Source organism: Chionomys nivalis, chromosome 3, assembly GCF_950005125.1.
Source record: "Chionomys nivalis chromosome 3, mChiNiv1.1, whole genome shotgun sequence".
In the NCBI taxonomy this organism is placed as follows: Eukaryota; Metazoa; Chordata; class Mammalia; order Rodentia; family Cricetidae; genus Chionomys; species Chionomys nivalis.
Window position 1 is genome coordinate 60,945,444 of NC_080088.1, and position 19,664 is coordinate 60,965,107.

The window sequence follows — 19,664 nt, forward strand, 5'->3', positions numbered from 1 at the left end:
CCCTGGAGGAGAAGATGGAGGGGAAACTGTGATCGGAATATAATATATAAAAATATATTTTAAAAAATGTCTTTGCAATAAAAGAGAGGATGGGAGGAGGGAAAGAGGGGGGAGCAGGAAAAGAGATGGGGGAGGGAGAGAGGAAAGAAGGGAAGGGGGAGAAGAAAGGAAGGGACACCAAAGGAAAAGAACTAGAGAAAACAGGAACAAATTCCAGAGCAGAAAGACTTCTACAGGAGAAAGTAATGCTATCTGTCAAGGGCACAATAGAAGCAGTTATATCCATAAAACAAGCAGTGGGTGACATTCAAAGTAAGAGAAAAAAAGAAGATATGGACAAGTCAGGTTACAACCCAAGTATTTGAAAATTAAAAACAGTACAGCACAGCCCAGACTGGGGTTTCCACCTTACTGTCTTTGTGGTGATGAAAAATGAAAGCAAGCACCATTTTCTAAGTATCAATGCACGGGGTAAAAAGACATCTGCTAGTCCCTCGTGTGTCAGCCATATCACGTGACTAAATGCCAACCATGGAAACACAGCAAGGCAGAATGGGTTTTCAAGGAAGACCCCCATGTGACTCTCAGTCTGGAAGTTCATCTTTTGTGCCTCTTCCTTTCTTTCTTCTACTGCCTGGAGGGGTGTACCTGCAAGGCGCCCCATCCCAGTGGCCCCACCTGCCTGGATGGGGTGTACCGGCAAGGCCCCCGCAGCCCCACCCGCCTGGATGGGGTGCACCGGCAAGCCCCACCAACCCCCGTGGCCCCACCCTATATTGCAGGACAATCTGCTAAGTGAGGATGGTAAAGAAAAAAGGAGTCTGAGCCACTTGGGACTGTGGAGTTGCTGCATCCGCCTCGGGCTCCTTTTGTAGGAGGCAGGTTAAATCACTACCGTCTTGTGATTTTGCTACTGGTAATCAAGCCTCATTATGACTGACACAGCAAGCAGCGTTTAAAACCAAAATTGCTAGAAAAACTGGGAAATAAATTTGTGATGTGTTCCAGAAAGGAGAACAAGATGACAAGAGAGCAGAGGACTAAGTTTAACAAGACAGATGGTGTGTGTGTGTGTGTGTGCATGTATGTGAGCATGTGTGTGTGTGTATACGTGTGTGTATGTGTGTGTGTGAGTGTGTGTGTGCATGTGTGTGTGAGTGTGTGGTGTGTGAGAGTGTGTGTGTGCATGTGTGTGAGTGTGTGTGTGTGTGTGCATGTGTGTGTGAGTGTGTGGTGTGTGAGAGTGTGTGTGTGCATGTGTGTGTGAGTGTGTGTGTCTGAGTGTGTGTGTGCATGTGTGTGAGAGAGTGACAGCTGCGGGAAATTATCAAGGACATCAGTGAACAGGCGGGAATTTTGTGGACAACATAAACAGTGACAGTACAGCAGCAGCGGCAGCAGCAGGAGACTTGGCTGGGCTGTGTCTGTGGGCCGCACCCTGGGAAGGGAGCTGACTCGCATTGATTCATGGAGTTTTAGCCCTGTCAAGAACAGAAAACAAAAAACAGTTTTTCCAGCAAAAGAAAACTGGAAAATGAACTAAAGAAATATACACAATATACTTGAAAATACTGTGGAATAAAGAAAAATATATACAATATCAACATGATAGATAATGGGGAGAAAAAGAATCTCCAAAGATATAAAGGTCTTGTTAGGCACTGAGGTGTGAGACTCCAGTCGCAGGACCAGGGAGTCTGAGTTTAAAGCCAGCCTAGGATACATGATGATTATAAAACCAGTCTGGGCTATGTAATGAGACCCCGAGATCTCAAAACACAACAAACAAAACCCCAAAATATAGAAAGGTCTTGTCCTTAGGGAACCAGAGGTATTGAGAAATTAGTGGGAGTATTTATCAGTTTTCTTCTAAGCAAGAATCCTCTCAGCCCTGTATGCCTGAAGTCAAGGGTGCCCCTGCACACCCTACCCAAGTCTCCAGGCTGACATGAGAATTTCCTGAATAAATGGGCAAACAAAGAGGCTGCAGGAAGAAAATGTCCTAAGACTTCAGCTGACAAACTGCGTTCAGTCATTGTCCGAGTTTGCTTTCTACTGCAGCAATAAACACCGTGAGCAAAGGCAGCTCGGGGAGGCAAGGGTTTGTTTCATCTTACAGCTCATTGTTCATCGTGAAGGGAAGTCAGGGCAGGAGCTCAGGGCAGGACCCTGGAGGCAGGAGCTGAAGCAGAGGCCATGGAGGGGTGCTGGTCATTGGCTTGCTCCCCATAGCTTGCTCAACCTGCTTTCTTATGCAACTCAAGGCCTCCTGCCCAGGGGTAACACCACACAGAAGTGGGATGGACTCATCCTCAACAATTATTGGTCAATCTACATGACAATCTGACGGAGGCGTTTTCTTCATTTCGGTTTCCTCTTCCCAGGTGAATTAGTGTGCGGCAAGTTAACAAGAACCGTTTCTGCTGTTGTTTTGAGAAAGGGCTCTTCTGTGCCCTGGCTGTCCCAGAACTCACTCTGTAGACCAGGTTAGCCTCGAACTCAGAGAGAAGCCTGACTCAAGTGAGCACAAGATTAACATGCAGTCATCACTCCAACACTGAGGATGTAGGCTCAGCAGGGTACATTCCCCTACAGTTAAAAGTCAGCTCCCTGAAAGAGCCCGGGAGCTATGGATTAATGGATATAGTTTTATCAGAAGGAAATGACAATGGCAGTAGCTATCTAACTTAAACACAGATATATTTAACAATACTAATCTGTACACTAAAAATGGCTCAGATAGTAATTATTTATTGAGTGCATTTTAACTAAGTTTTTAAAAATAAACCTCTGAAAACAGCTGGAAAAGCTGAGAACGAGGTCAGGACTCTGGAGCCAGGCTGACTGACGCTTAAAAACGGTTTGGAACAGCAGCATCTGGGGATACAACTGCTGCACTGTCTGCACCTTCCGACAAACTTCCAGAGAGCTCTCTGGTGTCCTCATTTCCTCAGACTTCCAGTTCCCAGTCTAAGGAGGGTTTGTCTGATTGGCATGTCCTTGGTCTCATGCCTAAACTCTAGCTGTAGCTGTTGCCATAAAACTGAGTGTTTGACATCTGTGGCTCTGAGTGTGATGTCTTCCTCTGCCTACTCCCAAGATTCATAATGTTGAAAATTCTTCAGACGCAGAAAGGACATTCAATGATGGGCAGGCAGCAACAGCAAGTGAAATAAATGGAGTGAACAGAACGTTATTGTAGCTGAGACATTCCTTGTTCCCTCGCTCTGATGTGTAGTAAAGGGATGGCCTGTAATCAGCCAGGCATGGCAGCATACAATTTTAATCCCAAGCACCTAGGGAGCAGAGGCAGGGGATGTCTGTGAGTGTGAGGCCAGCCTGGTCTACAAGTTCTAGGCTAGCCGGGGCTATACAGTGAGACTCTGCCTCATAAAACTAAAACTAAGGGCTGTAATGGCACACACTTTTAATCCCAGCACTTGGGAGGCAGAGGCAGGTGGATCTCTGTGAGTTCAAGGTCAGCCTGGTCTACAGAGTAAGTTCCAGAACAGCCAGAATTGTTACACAGAGAAACACTGTCTTGAAAAACCAAAACCAAACAAACAAACTAACCAACTAACTAAAACTAAAAGGGGGACAATGATGGAGGAAGCTCATTGGCTAATAAAGAAACTGCCTTGGCCCATTTGATTGGCCAGCCTTTAGGTGGGTGGAGTAAACAGAACAGAATGCTGGGAGGAAGAGGAAGCGAGCTCAGATGCAGGGCAGCTCCTCTGAGAGACAGACGCCATGCTCTCCTCTCCAGAGCAGATGCGATGAAGCTCCGACCCAGGATGGACGTAGGCTAGAATCTTCCCGGTAAGCGCTCCTTGGGGTGCTACATACATGAACAGAAATGGGCCAAGCAGTGTTTAAAAGAATAGAGTTTGTGTGTCTTTATTTTGGGGCATAAGCTAGCCAGGCAACCATGAGCCGGGCTGTGGGAAGAGGCCCGCAGCTCACTACTACAGGACAATACAAATATATCATTTAATCACAGAAAGGCAAACAGAAGAAAAAACTTTTGGACTGAGTCTTAAGTCCTTTGGTTTGGGAATGGGACTGGGGGTTGTGAAGGGTAGAGGGGGACAGTATGGAGGTGTGGAAACCACTGCTTCTGACTTTTAATGCCATTTGGCTTATTAAACTGTACACTTGTGATTTTGATAAAAATCAATTATGGTTTATATTTTAATAACACTCCTACCACTGAAAGTGCCCCCACCAAGTTAGGAGAAGGAAAAGCTAGTTGTGAGAAAACACAAGGTGCTCTTCTTCAGACGTCTCCTATGACCTGCTCGTCCCCTGCCCATGCCCATCTGCACAGAGATGGTATAGCACAAGTACCTAGACATCAAATGCACACGGGCGCCTGGAGACTGCGTGATAGCAAGTCACTCAAGGAGTCTGCTCAAACTTCTTGATGACTCCACCGGAAGTCTTCATTTATAAACTGGGAGATACTGGTATCTATTATATTGCATGATATACTGCATCATGGACGTGCATGAGGCAGCTTCTGTCGTTGTAACAAACACCTGGGATGGGTTACTCAATCAATTATGATCCAATAAGAAGTGTCCTCCTAAAAGTCTTATGTGCTGAAGGCTTGGCCCCAGCCTGGTAGAGCTACAGGGTTCAGGGGTGGACTGTGACTGTCAATTAATTTATTGATGAGTCTACTGAATGAGCTCTTAGGAAATGGGCCTGATTGGAGAAAGTACGGAACTAGGTTATGTGTGGTCTCTCTCTGGCAGCTCTTTTCTGTGCTCCTCTGTTTCCTGACGCTGGGAGGTAGCAGTTTTCTCCGCTGTGTCTTCCTACCGTAAAGCCTCAACCTTGCCACAGGCTCAACGTTACAGCGCCACCTGAGTATGCACAGAAATCTCTGAAATGGTACCCACATAAATTCTTTCCCCCTTAAGTTGTTTTCTCAGGCATGTTGCCGTAGTGATAAAAAGTTAACTAATTCAACAACTTTTAAGGCAAAAATATTTATCTTGGCCCACAATATCGGAGGTGTCCGCCCGTGACCAGTTGGCCCTGCTGCTTTGGGCCTGCTAGTAGGGTATCACACCATGGTGGGATCACATGATAGGGTAAAGCTGCTTATATCATGGGCCATAGAGCAACGGAGAGCAGAGAGAGCACCAGTGTCCCCAAGTCCCCTTGAGGAGCTTACCTCCAAAGACCTGAAGTCCTGTCATTAGGCCCCTCCTCTTAAAGTTCTACTACCACCCAATTGCACCAACCTGGGGCATTCATTTAACTTGGACCCTTGGGTGACATTCCGGATCCAAATTATAGCAAGATATAAAGCACCTGGGATATGGCAAGTTCTCAAAAATGATGTTTTCTCTTTCTCTCAGGATTTCTCACGTTCTATAATGACTTTCTTTGTGAATTTTGCTTGCGGGGTTTAAGAAACGCTACAATCCTTCAGCTACCATTCCTTCATCCCGTGGTGCCTGGGTTGGAAGAGCCCTCTTCTGCCAACAAAACTTAGTGAGTCCTTGACAAAGGATAACTTAATCTGGTTCATGATGGTTAAGTTTCAACAGAATTTTGACAAACAGGAAAATGATATTCAATTTCGAGCTCTGGCTCCCAGCTCTTATACACAATAGACAGAAATGTTTGTCTAAAATTAGCTAGTGTATCTATAACAGGGTAGAATTATAAATAATTTAACAGATACTAAATTCTAACATTTTGAAATAAATATTAAAATTATCAAAAGTTATGAAAACTGGGGTGTAATAACTAGGTAGATGAAGCAACTAATGGTCACCCCAAAATAGGAGGCCCCAATATAAATCCAATGCACTTACCGACTCCATTCACGTTAGGCTGGCTGCACAGATCTGGGACAAGTTGGTCATGTGATACACTCCTAGATGTCCGCTGGTTCAGACAGGACTCTGGCGTCTCCCAGGAAGCCGCAGACAGCCCCTCAGAGTCTTCTGTAGGGAAAGACGAAGGTGACCCAGGATCCAAGAGGAAGCTATCTTGTAGGGTTCGCTTGGCACCCTTCTTGTACTTCCTCTTTGGGATCTGGTTCCCCTGTCTGGACACAAGCTGACTCGTCTCGAGTCTCCCTCTGGGATGGAGGAGCTGGTCCATGTCCTTGCTGAACTGGAGCAGAGTGCCCTCAGAGAGGCTTCCAGCAGGGGTGTCAGAGCCGTAGCTGGGAGCCTTGTCCCGAAGCAGGTGCTCAGAGCAGCGCGGAGCCTCTGGACCTTCTCTGGGCGCGGGCGGCGGCTCAGGAGACTCGGGGAGGCTGCAGGGAGCCATGGAGAGGGCGAAGTAAGAGTAGTCCACGGCGATGTAGGTCAGCATGAAGTTGATGGTGACGACGGGCGCCAGAACATTCACCTGGCCCACTAGGACAAAGGCCATGGTCACCACGCTGGTCAGGAAGATGGCCGCTACAGGTGTTTTATTTGGCCCTTTCTATGAGAACAACAACAAAAACACAGAATTGTGAAATTTCAGATAGAAAATTTCAGAAATTTGATAATTAAATGATAAAAATAATTTAAAATATCAAACATAATGTCTCAGGAACTTCTCTCCACGTGATGTTTGAAATAACCTCCAACTCACAGGGTTGATGTGAAACCTGAACTAACATGTGGTAACGCAAACCCAGCAGGGTCACGTAGAAGCTCCTAAATACCAGAGACATGGACCACATCACTACTAACATGGCTCGCTACCATATGTCTTTGGAAGTCTTGGTGTTTCAACTCCCCCAAATAGGAGGCCTCTGTGTAATTACAAACCACTAATCCCTGCTCATCCAGGCGGCGGGACAGCTCACGGACAAGTTGCTCTTGCACACACAACTACACATGCCTGGCATTCGTGGAGGAGGGCACAGATGTGGGAAGATGTTTTACCTGCCTTTCCTTGACACCACCACAGCCACTCACGGTTCTGGAACCAAGGGTGCATTCACCTCTGGGTCCCCCGTTCGTCACCTGGTGAACTTCATTCGACCCAGCTGCCTTTCTCCTCTGTGCCTGACTCTGTACCTGGCTTCTCTCCATTTGCCTCCCCTCCACCAGCTCTCCCTCTCTGTCTTCCTAACCCAGCCCTCAAGCCTTAGAGACTGGATCTAAAGTCGTTCCATGCCTGTCCTCCTGACCATTTCCTTTCTCCGTCTAAACTCACCCACTAGGTTCTTACCCCTGGTCATGGCTTTAAATATCAGCTTTATGTGGACAGCTCCCAGCTGAACTTCCAGCCTAAAGCACTCGCAGTACGCCTCTGAAACCAATTGCGGTATTTAAGGGTGTATTGGAACCCATGCTGACCTGAGAAAACATCCCCAAAACAGTCTTTAAAAAGGAGAGAAAGAAGGGGAGGGGAGGAGAGGAAGGAGGAAGAGAAAAGCTTTTATGATGTTTGAGAACTAGTTTGGGGAAGCGTTTATTAAAGTAGTTTAACGGATTCTAACAAAATGACTGCAAATAAACTAAGTCCTTAGAAACTCATTTTCTTTAAGTTTCGGATAAAAAGATATGGAAAAATAGACAGTAAACTCCTACAGCATAATTGGAAAAAGACAGACGGGGCAGGTGAGATGGCTCAGCAGATAAAGGTGTCTACTTTCCAAATACCCACGAAAATGGCAAACACGTAAAAATACAGAGGATTCAAACACCTCATCCATCTCTACAGCAGCATCGACATGTACAAATACCCTGGGAAAGGTGGGGTGTTACTCAGTATACGAAGACAGACAAAGTGTGTGGTTAAGGAATTTTAGTCATAGAAGACGGAGGTGGTGGTGCACTCCTTTAAGTCCAGCAAGTGGGAGGCAGAGGCAGGTGGATCTCTGAGTTCAAGGCCAGCCTGGTCTACAGAGTCAGTTCCAGGACAGCCAGGGCTACACAGAGAAATGCTGACTGGGAAAAAGACCCCAGTACTAGGAATACAGTTTGGGGTTAATCTACATTTTCATTTAGAACAAGGATCATCCATAACCCCCCCCCTAATAATAAGACACAGCAAAGAGGAGGAGGATGCTCAGAAACATAATGATGGGGAAGTATAGTGTAGAAGGATGCACATTCACACACACACACACACACTCATACACAGACACCTACTCACATACACACTCACACACACATACACACTCACACATACTCACACACACTCTCTCAAAAACACACATACACACTCACACATACTCACACACACACTAACACACACTCTCTCACACACACACATACACATTCACACATACTCACACACACACTCTCTCACACACACACTCACACACACTCTCTCACACACATACACATATACACTCACACACACACTCACACACACTCTCTCACACACTCACACACACATACACATTCACACATACTCACACACACACTCACACACACTCTCTCACACACACACACACTCTCTCACACACATACACATATACACTCACACACACACTCACACACACTCACACACTCATACACACATAGTCACACATGTACACACTCTTGTACATGCATAATTCCATTTACAGGCTTGATATCCTCAGTATAAAAGCTCTATATTGGAAATGCTGGAATTCTATAAAGCCTGTATTTGATTTGTGTGGAAATTAAATTGGGAAGCCCCACACCATGAAACTTTGTTTCACGCCTACAATTTCTAAACATGCTGTGTATAATCACCTTCAGGCTATGTGGCTCGGTGTATATGAAACATACATGAACTGAATATTTAGACCTGGCCTCAAAGGTATTGTATTATAAATATAGAATACCCCAAAGCCCCGAGTCTGAAAGCTCCGGGCCCCGGACCATATAGAGAAGGAATACTGAATCTGTAGTTGGAGGCTTCAGCATCATGCAAACTGTTCAGAGATGCTCTTGGAGGAAGCAGAGTTGAAAGCTGAGGTCCCTGAGCCAAATCCTAGAGTCTGTTTATGCCATGAGCCACAAGTGGCTTTGCATCTTTTAGGAATCAAAAGAAGAATAAGGTTTTATTACATGAATTACATGAAATTTAGATTTGTGTCCTTGGTCACAGGGGTGTGGAGCCAGAGGGGGGGCCTCACTGGGGAGGTAGGTGGGGTGGGAGAGTCAGGGGGGGGCCTCACTGGGGAGGTAGGTGGGATGGGAGAGTCGGGGGGGGGTTCACTGGGGAGGTAGGTGGGGTGGGAGAGTCAGGGGGGCCTCACTGGGGAGGTAGGTGGGATGGGAGAGTCGGGGGGGCTCACTGGGGAGGTAGGTGGGGTGGGAGAGTCGGGGGGGGTTCACTGGGGAGGTAGGTGGGGTGGGAGAGTCAGGGGGGCCTCACTGGGGAGGTAGGTGGGATGGGAGAGTCGGGGGGCTCACTGGGGAGGTAGGTGGGGTGGGAGAGTCAGGGGGGGCTCACTGGGGAGGTAGGTGGGGTGGGAGAGTCAGGGGGGCTCACTGGGGAGGTAGGTGGGATGGGAGAGTCGGGGGGCTCACTGGGGAGGTAGGTGGGATGGGAGAGTCGGGGGGGTTCACTGGGGAGGTAGGTGGGGTGGGAGAGTCGGGGGGGTTCACTGGGGAGGTAGGTGGGGTGGGAGAGTCGGGGGGGCTCACTGGGGAGGTAGGTGGGGTGGGAGAGTCGGGGGGCTCACTGGGGAGGTAGGTGGGGAGGGAGAGTCAGGGGGGGCTCACTGGGGAGGTAGGTGGGATGAAAGAGTCAGACTTGCAGGGTTCATGGGTGGAGGCCACAAGGCACTTACCTCAAGGTCTTTCTTAAAACAGTTTACATTGATTTTATGACATTTTCTATTCTGTTTACTATAACTCAGAACTGTGTTTACGTTTCAGCTATTAAGAAAAGGAAATAAATGAATATAATCTAACCCAATATGAAGAAGTTTTTAGGGGCTAAGGGAAATGTTAACGTTAAAAGACACATGACAAACAGGGAGAAATGTCTGTAATACAGGCCACAGAGTTAGCCTTCCTAACAAAGAGCTTCTAGAAATTGAAAATAACCCAACTAGCAGAAAAAAAATACAAAACAGGAAGAGATAATCAACTTCATTCATGATAAAGGGAACACAAATCTTGATATCCTGAGAGGCCATTTCTACTGAACACTGACAAAACATTTCACTTAATGAGCCATAGAAGATGGGCGGTAGTGAAGCACCCCTTAATCCTAGCACTTGAGAGGCAGAGGCAGGCAGAGCCCTGAGTTCGAAGCCAGCTTGGTCTACAGAGTGAGTTCCAGGACAGCCAGGGCTACACAGAGGAACCCTGTCTCCAAAAGCAAACAAAACAAACAAAAAATAATGAGCCATAGACAATGTTCCTGCTAACACTGTCCTTGTCACTTAAGGCAATAGTGCAAATGAGCTTCATACACACTGTGCCTAAATATTTACAAATATAGACCAAACTAATAACACAAATATTAACAAATATGTCTATCCTGCTTCCTTGGCAGACATATCTACAGAATAATGAGAAAGGTCAGGTTTTAGGCTTTTGTTTTTTGTTTTTTTTGGGATTATTTTTGAGACAGGGTCTCTCTGTGTAGCCTTAGCTGCCCTGGAACTCTGTAGACCAGGCCGGCCTTACACTCAGAGATCCACCTGCCTTTGCTTCCCAAGCGTTGGGAAGGCCTGAGCCACCACCATCCAGCAAGTCTTCCTCACTAACGGATGCCCACACAGAGTCTCCCCACACTCGGGGAGGGGGACTCACACATTTGTATGTGGACTCTCACTCCACGCCTTGACTCTATCTAGATGGTGAGAGGGAAGCCTTTGCAGATGGTGGAGGTGGGGGCGGGGAGGCATCTGGGCAGGAAATGTTATATGGTAGCTTCCTGGACACAGTGTGGAGGAAGGGTTCTGGGATCCAGGTAAGAATGTTCCTATGGCCTCATCAACATTTTACATCTGACCGCTGGAGCAGAATACTATCTCAATGGCTAATCTTGGTGTCAGTTTGATTGGGTTGAGAGGCACCTAGGACGTCAGTAAAGCATGCTTCTGATGTCTGTGAAGGTCTTTACAGAGATTTGACCATCAGGATCTGGTCTAATTACCAGTTTCCATGTGATGAGTTCATTTTCTTTTTTTTTTTTTTGAATGTATGAGAGTGTGTGTGTGTGTATGTGTGTAGTGTGTGCCCATATTAGCCATAAGAAAAATGTAATTAATACTATTTTTGAGATTCTACCTTACCCAAGTCAGAAATTAAGAAAGGCAACAGTAAATGCTGCTGAGGGTGTGGGATGCTCATCCACTGCTGGGAGAAAGGTAACCTGGTGCAGCTATGGAAACCAGTAGAAAGGCTCCTCAGAGAATTAAAACTAGAACCTCGTATAATGCAGTCAAGGCCTAACCCCTGTGCATACACCAAAGGGCACCATATCTTTTTTACATGGGTGCCGGCACCTCCATGTTCATAGCAGTTTACAACAGCTAGGAAATGAGACCAGCCCAGATGTCCATCAGCTGTTGAATGGGTAATGAAACTGTGGCACATAGACACGGTGGAATTTTATTCAGACGTACAGAAAAATGAAGTTATAAAATTTGCAGAACAATGGATGGACCTGAAAAATATCACACCGAGTGAGGTCACTCAGGCCCAGAAAATGCCACATTCTCTCTCATGTGGATCCTAGCTTCCACCTTGGAGATTTGTGTGTGTGATTTGGAGCATCTATATAAGCCTGGAAACTAGAAAGGCCCTTTGAGAAGTGGAAGCCAAGAAGCTTTAAGGGTAAGAGGATAGTAGAGCACGTGACGTGAAAGGAAAGGGTAGGAAAGGAGGTTAAAGGACAGGGGAAGGGAGGAGGTAAGGGGAGAGGCTAACCAGCACTGAGGATGTATGGAAACACATTATGGAGACCTGCTACTCTGTAAGCTAATTTAAGTGTATAGTTTTTTTTTTTCAAGAAGGAATTTGAACACAAGTTATCCATGTCCATGCTGCACAGGTGAACAATAATTCCCCAGAAGTCATGGGTTATTGAACAAAAAAAGTAAACAAAAATAAATCCCTTTGACCATAAGTTGCTTTCGGTCATGGTATTTTACTACAGGACCAGAAAAGTAACCAATTGATGTGGGAAGGTCATTTGTCAATCTGTTGTTTCATTGGTTAATCAATAAAGAAAACTGCTTGGTCTGATAGGCCAGCCCTTAGGTGGGTGGAGTAGACAGAACAGAATGCTGGGAGGAAGTGAGGCAGACGCCATGCCTCTCCTCTCCAGGTCAGATGCGATGAAGCTCCAGCCCAAGATGGACATACACTAGAATCTTCCTGGTAAGACACCACCTTGTGGTGCTACACAGATTATTAAAAATGGGTTAAACAAGATATGAGAGTTAGCCAGTAAGAGGATAGAGCTAATGGGCCAAGCAGTGTTTAAATGAATTAAAACATACAATTTGTGTGTTGTTATTTCTGGGTGTAAAGCTACCAGTGTCCAGGAGCTGGGAGGCGGGAAGCAGCCTGCAGCTCCTCACTACAACCAATAGAGTCGGTCAGGCCTGTGGCTGAAGTCACTGCATCTGGGTTTCAGTACATAGAGAATAAAGTTGGAGCTAATCTCAGAACTTCCTCCCTGCTAGTATAGTGCCAAAAGATACTCTGCAGGCTTCAGGGAGAGAAAACTTATCGATGGTACTGCCTAGCAGTGAACCCTAATGTGACCATACAAAGATACTCATTGGAGCCATAGCGGCATGGCTGCTATGGAGGTTACCAACTGCTTTCTGACTGGATTTGAGGACTGCTCCACATAGAAGAATTCAAGTCTGGTACTTTAAGGAACTCAAAAGCCCATGGCTGGGGAAGTCAGAGGCCCTAAGGGGAGAACCTACTGCTGTTGTTTTGATAAACAGACACGTTGTCAAACTGCCTTCTAAATATTTATTTTTAGGTATTGGTGCTGCTCTTAATCTTTCCGAGAAGCTTCTTTCTGTAGTGGGCAACAGTTAACGCAGAGACACATAAACATATGTGACTATTGAGTGCTCAGCCCTAAACGGGACATCAATACCAACCATCACCATGCTATGGGAACATCTTGGAGAAGGAGGTGGAAAGAATGTAAGAGCCAGAGGATGGGGAAGAGGGCTGTGTATGTCATCTGGACCTCGCATGGCTGTGACACTCGCCATAGTTGTGCAACTATGGCTACCTGCACAAAATGAAGTCAATAAGACCAGTCAACACTCCAGCAGCAGCACTCCCAGGACTCAGTGGGTTATGATTAAGAGGAAAGGACATGAAATGGGAGACATCTCAGGTGAGGGGAGGGAGAGAGAGTTGGAGATGGCTATGAGCAAAATACATTGCACACATGTATGAAATTTCCAAAGAGTAAAGAAATTAAAAAATCATTACACACACAAAAATGTACTCAAAGCATTTTTCCAATACAGATGTAAGCTATACACTTACAGTTGTAGCAGTAGGAAGAGAGAATTACCCACTATAGCACTGTTGACTGAAGGCACTCGTGTATCAGTCAACAGGGAACTGACTAAATAGACTAAGTCACATCAGCATAGAGGAAAAAGAATGAGAAAATCCTCTTTACATTAATATAAATGATGAATTTATAAACTACATGAAAATTTTAAAATGCAAGTTATAAAATAAACAATATACTGAGAGAGCTGTCTGTTGTGTGAAATTAGAAGCATCTGTTTGAAAAACAAATAGGAAGCCTGAGGAGATGGCTCGGTTGTGAGCCTGAGGAGATGGTTCGGCTGGTTATGCCTGCCACATGACCGTGAGGACCTGAATTCAGATCCCCAGTGCCCATGTAAGCTGGGCATGCAGGCTTGCACCTGTCGCCTAATACAGACTGCTGGTGGCACCAAGATGGGATCCCTAGAGTTCACTGGCCAGCCACCATAGCTGTATCAGTGAGAGACCGTGCTTCAAAAATAAAGTGGTGTGGCCAGAGAGATGGCTCGGTAGTTAGGAGCACTTGATCCCTTCCAGATGACCTGGTTTCGGTTCCCAGTGCCCATTTGACAGCTCACATCATTTGTTACTCCAGTTCCGGGTAATCTGATGCCCTCTTATGATCGTCATGGATACTGCATGCAAGTGGCACATAGACATACATGCAGACATAACATGTATATATGTATATTTATAATAATTTTAAAAATAAAAATATAGCTCAGCATGGTGGCACATGCCTTTAATTCCAGCATTCGAGAGGCAGAGGCTGGTGGATCTCTGTGAGCTCGAGGTCAGCCTGGTCTAGAAAGAATTCCAAAACAGCCTACAAAAAGAAACCCTATCTCAATAGATAGATAGATAGATAGATAGATAGATAGATAGATAGATAGATAGATTGATAGATAATAGATAGATGGAGTATAGAGTGATTGAGTGGTCACAGAGAACACATGAGGTTGATCATGTATGATATATACTACATACACAAACACACACAGAGACAAGGGTGTATTCAGTTCCCACAACCACAAAAGAAACAAAGAAACAGACAGAAATGCACACAAAAAACCAACAACAACCATGAAAACGTAGGGAAACAGTGTCTGAAGGACAAGACTACGGTTAGGACAGAAGGCGGAAAGGTTCACAGGGGAGAGATTCCCAGTGGACACCATTTATATAATTTCTAGTTTTGAACTCTGTGTTCACGGTACTCATTAAAAAATAATAAATGAAGGGCTGGGATGATGGCTCCACCATTAGGAGAACTGGCTACTCTTTTGGGGGATCCCGGTTCAATACCCAGCACCCACTTGGCAGCTCATGACCTCCTGTAAATCTAGTTAGGGAATTAGATGCCCTCTTCTGGTTTTTGTGAGCTCTAAGCATGCGAGTAGTACATAGTAGCACACAAAACATCCAGACATATAAAAGTAGAATAAAGGTGTCTGATATATCAATGTCTGATCTTGAAGTAACAACACTCCTCCTCCCGACCTATGTCCACTGGGGATAAGAAACAGAGGGAGCTGTAGTCATGAGTGCCTGCATGCTCAGCCCTCAAGTAGGAGGATTGCAAGCTTCAAGCAAACTTCTTTCAAGAAACAAACAGGGCTTACTGAGGTGGCTCAGTGGGTAAAGGCACCGGATACTAAGCCTGATGACCTGAACTTGATCCCCATGTGGAAGGACATGACTACTGACTCCAAAGAGCTGTCCTCCTGACCACACCCACATGTGTGTGCTCTAGCACATGCTCTCCCCACCCACCTCTGTGTGTGTCTCTCTCTCTGTCTCTGTCTCTCTGTCTAATCTCTCTGTCTGTGTCTCTGTCTCTCTCTGTGTGTGTCTCTCTCTCCGTCTCTCTCTGTGTGTCTCTCTCTCTCCCTCACACACACACAAATAAATAAAAACATACAGCCAGAGAGTTCTAGCAAATTTTGGTGATCTTGGGCTATATAGTGAGACCTTGTCTCAAAAATCCAATGTGGGGTGGAGGAGAAATTACAGGGGATGAGGCTGAAATCAGAAAGGACTAAGAATAGAAAAACAAAGTATAGGCCAAGTGGTGGTGGCACAAGCCATTAATCCCAGCACTCAGGAGGCAGAGGCAGGCGGATCTCCAAGTTTGAGCCCTGCCTAGTCTATAGGGCTAGTTCCAGGACAGCCAGGGTTACACAGAGAAACCCTGCCTCAGAAAACAAAAAACAAACAGACAGACAGACAGACAAACAAAGTATACCTTATAAACCACAATACAGAGAAGTGGGATTCCCAGCGTCTATTTCTATTGGTTTCTAGGAAAGTCTCTTTTGTCCATCCCAGCCATCACTCAATCAAATTATTCAGGATCAGTTACAGTTTGGTCCATGATAGCTCACAGAGAGCCCAGAGCCCAGAGTGTGGAGCCTCATCAAATAGCCGCTGCTGCCGTCACCTCTGCCATTGTCATCCTCACCATCACCATCACTACTACCACCATCACTCCATCACCACCAAGGACAACACCATCACTACCACTACCACCATCACCACCACCATCATTGCTACCAAAACTACCACCATCACTACCATCACCACCAAGGACAACACCATCACCACCACTACCACCATCACCACCACCATCATTGCTACCAAAACCACCACCACCACTACCATCACCATTACCACCCAGGACACAGTGAGCCTGTAGCAAAGACAGAGCTGCAAGGGCCTGCTCTTCTCCTAAATGAGAGATTCTTTTATGCTAAACTTGGAGGCTCTTGGATTTGTTTTTATTGAGGGAGAGGGCTCTGGTGGAAGCTGGGTGGCTATGATATGTAAGACACTTTAAGTAACCAGCTAACCCACCCAGAGACGGGGCTGAAAGATACAGCCTCTGCACTCCACTTTGCCCCACCCCAGAGGGCAGAGACACATACCAGAAAAGCCATGAGAGGGAGGGACAGAGGGGGAGGGACGGAGGGGGAGGGAGTGAGAGAAAGAGAGAGCTCCTGTAAACAAAATGAGTCACTCACCCCTTGCCCCAGAGAGGCCAGTATAGGGATCACTTTCTCCTGGGCGATGCACTGCAGGATCCGGGGGGCTCCATAGAGTCCCCCCATACAGGAAGCCAGGGATGAGATGTACAAGCCCAACAGGAAGAGGAAGCCAACCAGGGACACCTATGTGAGGCAGATGTTCCACCATTACCACAGGCTGATCCTGAATGTCCCTCTGTGCTAGGGCCTGCCCTCACCCCACCCCAGGACAGCACTTACTGAACAGTACTGGGACTCTCAAAGGCAGGGCCTGGTGGGAGTTCTGAGCCCTCCAAGGGGATGGTGAGGTCTCAGGCCCTTCTTTCACTTTTGAGAATACGGTTTTGCCATGCTACATACTTTTAGTCATTGCCATTGTAGCCATTGGCATGCCTACAAGAGGCCCAAAACAATGGGTCACGAAATAAGACTCCCCCACCAAACCAAAGCAAAATAAGACTTCTGTTACAGTTTACTTATTTCAGTGTGGAGATGTGTGCATCCCACCACAGGCGTGTGGAGAATAGAGGAAAACTTGTAAGAATTGGTGCTCTCCTTCTACCACGTGGGTCCTGGGGATGAAACCACTGGGTTTGACTGCAAGTGTCTCTTTACCTGCTGAACCATCTTACCAACCTGAACTTTTCTCTTTATAAATCAACTATCTCAGGCATTGTATGATAGTGACTGGAATCTTACTAATATAATTATTCAATGACCAACAGTGTTTTTAAAGAAATTTACGAATATTTACTATTTATTTGTAGGGTTCTCTGTGCCCCCTACACCTTGCAGGTCAGAAGTCAACCTGGAGCCTCAGTCTTCACTGTCCACTTTGAGGCATGGTCTCTCTTGCCTGCCTCTGCACTACTACTCTAGGTTAGATGACTTGCAAACTCCTGGAGGGTTCTCTTTCCTCCTCCTCCCATCTGGCCGCAGAAATCCTCGGATCACAGACATGTGACAATTCATCTGGCTTTTCACATGCGTTCCAGGAATTCCAAATCAAGTCATCAGGACCACACAGCCAGAAATGAGCCTCTGAAGTCTTCCAGGGCCTAACCCTGGTGCTTGCTAAGTTTGTTGGTTTGTTTTGTCCACTGAGACAGTCTTGTTGCAGGTCCAAATTGTCCTTAACTCACAATACCCCTCCCCCACCTCCCAGGCTTTGGGACTACAGGCATGCTGTGCCAGCCAGACCACGCCTGGCCCCTGGCGTACCTTCCCACTGTCCAGCTTCCCCCAGCTCAGCCTGGAGGCTAGAGTCCCTCTTCCCCAGCCCACTCCCCTTCGCCCACCATTTCAGGTTAGTTCATATCTCATATGGACTACATACTAGTTCTCAAACTGGGCCGGCATGGGATTCATCTCCGTACTTCTCGAACCACCGGTTTCTGGGCCCTGTTCTTTGCATTTCAGATTCCAAATGTGTTGAGGGGGGTCTAAGAATATGGATTTCCTGAAGGTTCCAAGGTAATGTTGAAACCAATGGCTAGAAACCACACTTTGAGAACTAGTGGCTGGCTAGGAATTCAGTCGGGCTCTTGCATTTTCTGAGTGACGCCCTAAGTCCCTGCCAGAGTGACAAACTGAACCCGGATCCTAAAGCCCCAACTACAACTCCTATTGGTGGATAAACGGACCCTTCACAGTTCATGACTCCCCCACCCCACACCTGCTGCACAGCAGTGTTGGGACCACATTCCCTAATCTGCTTAATGTTCAACACTGGGCATCGAGAATCAGCACCAGGGGACTGGAGAGTCGGCTCAGTGGTTAGAGTGCTTACTGCTCTCGCAGAGGACCTGAGTTCAGATCCCAGTACCTCACATCAGGCAGCTAATAACAGCCTGTAACTCCAGTACCAGGGGATCTGATGCCCTTTGGCCTCCACAGGCATCCGCATGCACATAAACTCATTTGGGTACACATATACACATACGTTTTTAAGGTGATGGCACACAGCTTTAATTCCAGCACTTGGAAGGCAGAGGCAGGTGGCATAACTCTGAGTTCGAAGCCAGCCTGGTCTACAGGAGTTAGTTCCAGGACAGGCTCCAAAGCTATAGAGACGCCCTGTCTTGAAAACGAAAACAAACAAACAAACAAACAGGCTGAGTACACACCCCATCTTTCCTATGAGATATCTCTCGGTCATGTCTCCTCCTAACAGTGGTTGCTCCCAGTATTATGAGGCGTGACAGGACAGGCCTATCACAGTCTCCTTTACCAACCCGCTGTCTTCAGGTAGGCAGGCCTCACGATCTTTCACAACAGTATTCTCAGTGCCCAACAGAGGTATATAAATGGTGAATTAATTAATTAGTTGATGTAATCCACAACCCAAACATCGCACACGGGTCAAGAGGCAGAAGAGAGAACAAAGCTGTCCCCGTTGTTGCCAACTTGCAGGGGACCAGCACTGCTGTCCACGACCCCGGGCGAGCCATGAACCCATCATGAAGGCTCCCTTCTCTTATAACCGGCAGCCCCTCCCCATACTGCCTTACCTCAGACATAGTGAACTGGGCACTTCAAGTGCTCATTTGCATAAACATGACCAATGGTTAGATGGAGCTTTCAGCTTGGCCACTTACAGCCTTCTAGATGAAGGTTCTCCATCTCCCACCGCCCTAGTCAGCTTCAGGAGTCAGCCTGACGCAATCCAGGGTTATCTGAGGAAGTCTCAAGTGGGGGCCGCCTAGATCAGGTTGGCCTGTGGCCATGAGGCATTTTCTGCATTGCTAGTTGATACAGGAAGACCAAGTCCACTGTGGGCAGTGCCATCCCTAGGCAGCTGAGTCTGAGTTGCATACGAGAGCTATCTGAGCAAGGCAGCAGCAAGCAGGGTCCTTCCATTGATGTCTGTTCCAAGCCCCTGCCCTGGCTTTCCTTGCTGATGGACCGAAACCTGTAGGCAAATAAGCCCTTTCCTGCCCTATTTGCTTTCACTTAGTGCTTTATCATATCATAGCAGTAGAGATGCAAACTAGAACATCTCTGTTTCATTACTCTGCTGCAGCAATGCGCTAAGTCTGTGTGGTCAAGTCACACTGAACCCAAGGTCCTGGTTAATCTACTTCCTGTTTCACAGGTTACCACTAAACTAATCTGATTGATAAACCCCCGTACCAATCAGGCTTCTTGATTTGAAAGCACTTACGAACAACAGTCAGGACTGGTGAGAGGCCTCAGCAGATAA

General features: G+C 46.6%; 1 protein-coding gene across 1 annotated transcript in view; it reads right to left on the reverse strand.

The window, feature by feature from the left end:
• Positions 1-19,664, reverse strand: part of Slc12a8 (solute carrier family 12 member 8) — a 155,717-nt gene that overhangs the window by 34,424 nt on the left and 101,629 nt on the right. The window contains exons 8-9 of the mRNA XM_057765372.1: positions 16,460-16,606; positions 5,832-6,453 (exon numbers count right to left, since the gene is read on the reverse strand). Coding sequence (XP_057621355.1) covers positions 5,832-6,453; positions 16,460-16,606 — 769 coding nt within the window. The remainder of the gene's footprint in view (positions 1-5,831; positions 6,454-16,459; positions 16,607-19,664) is intronic.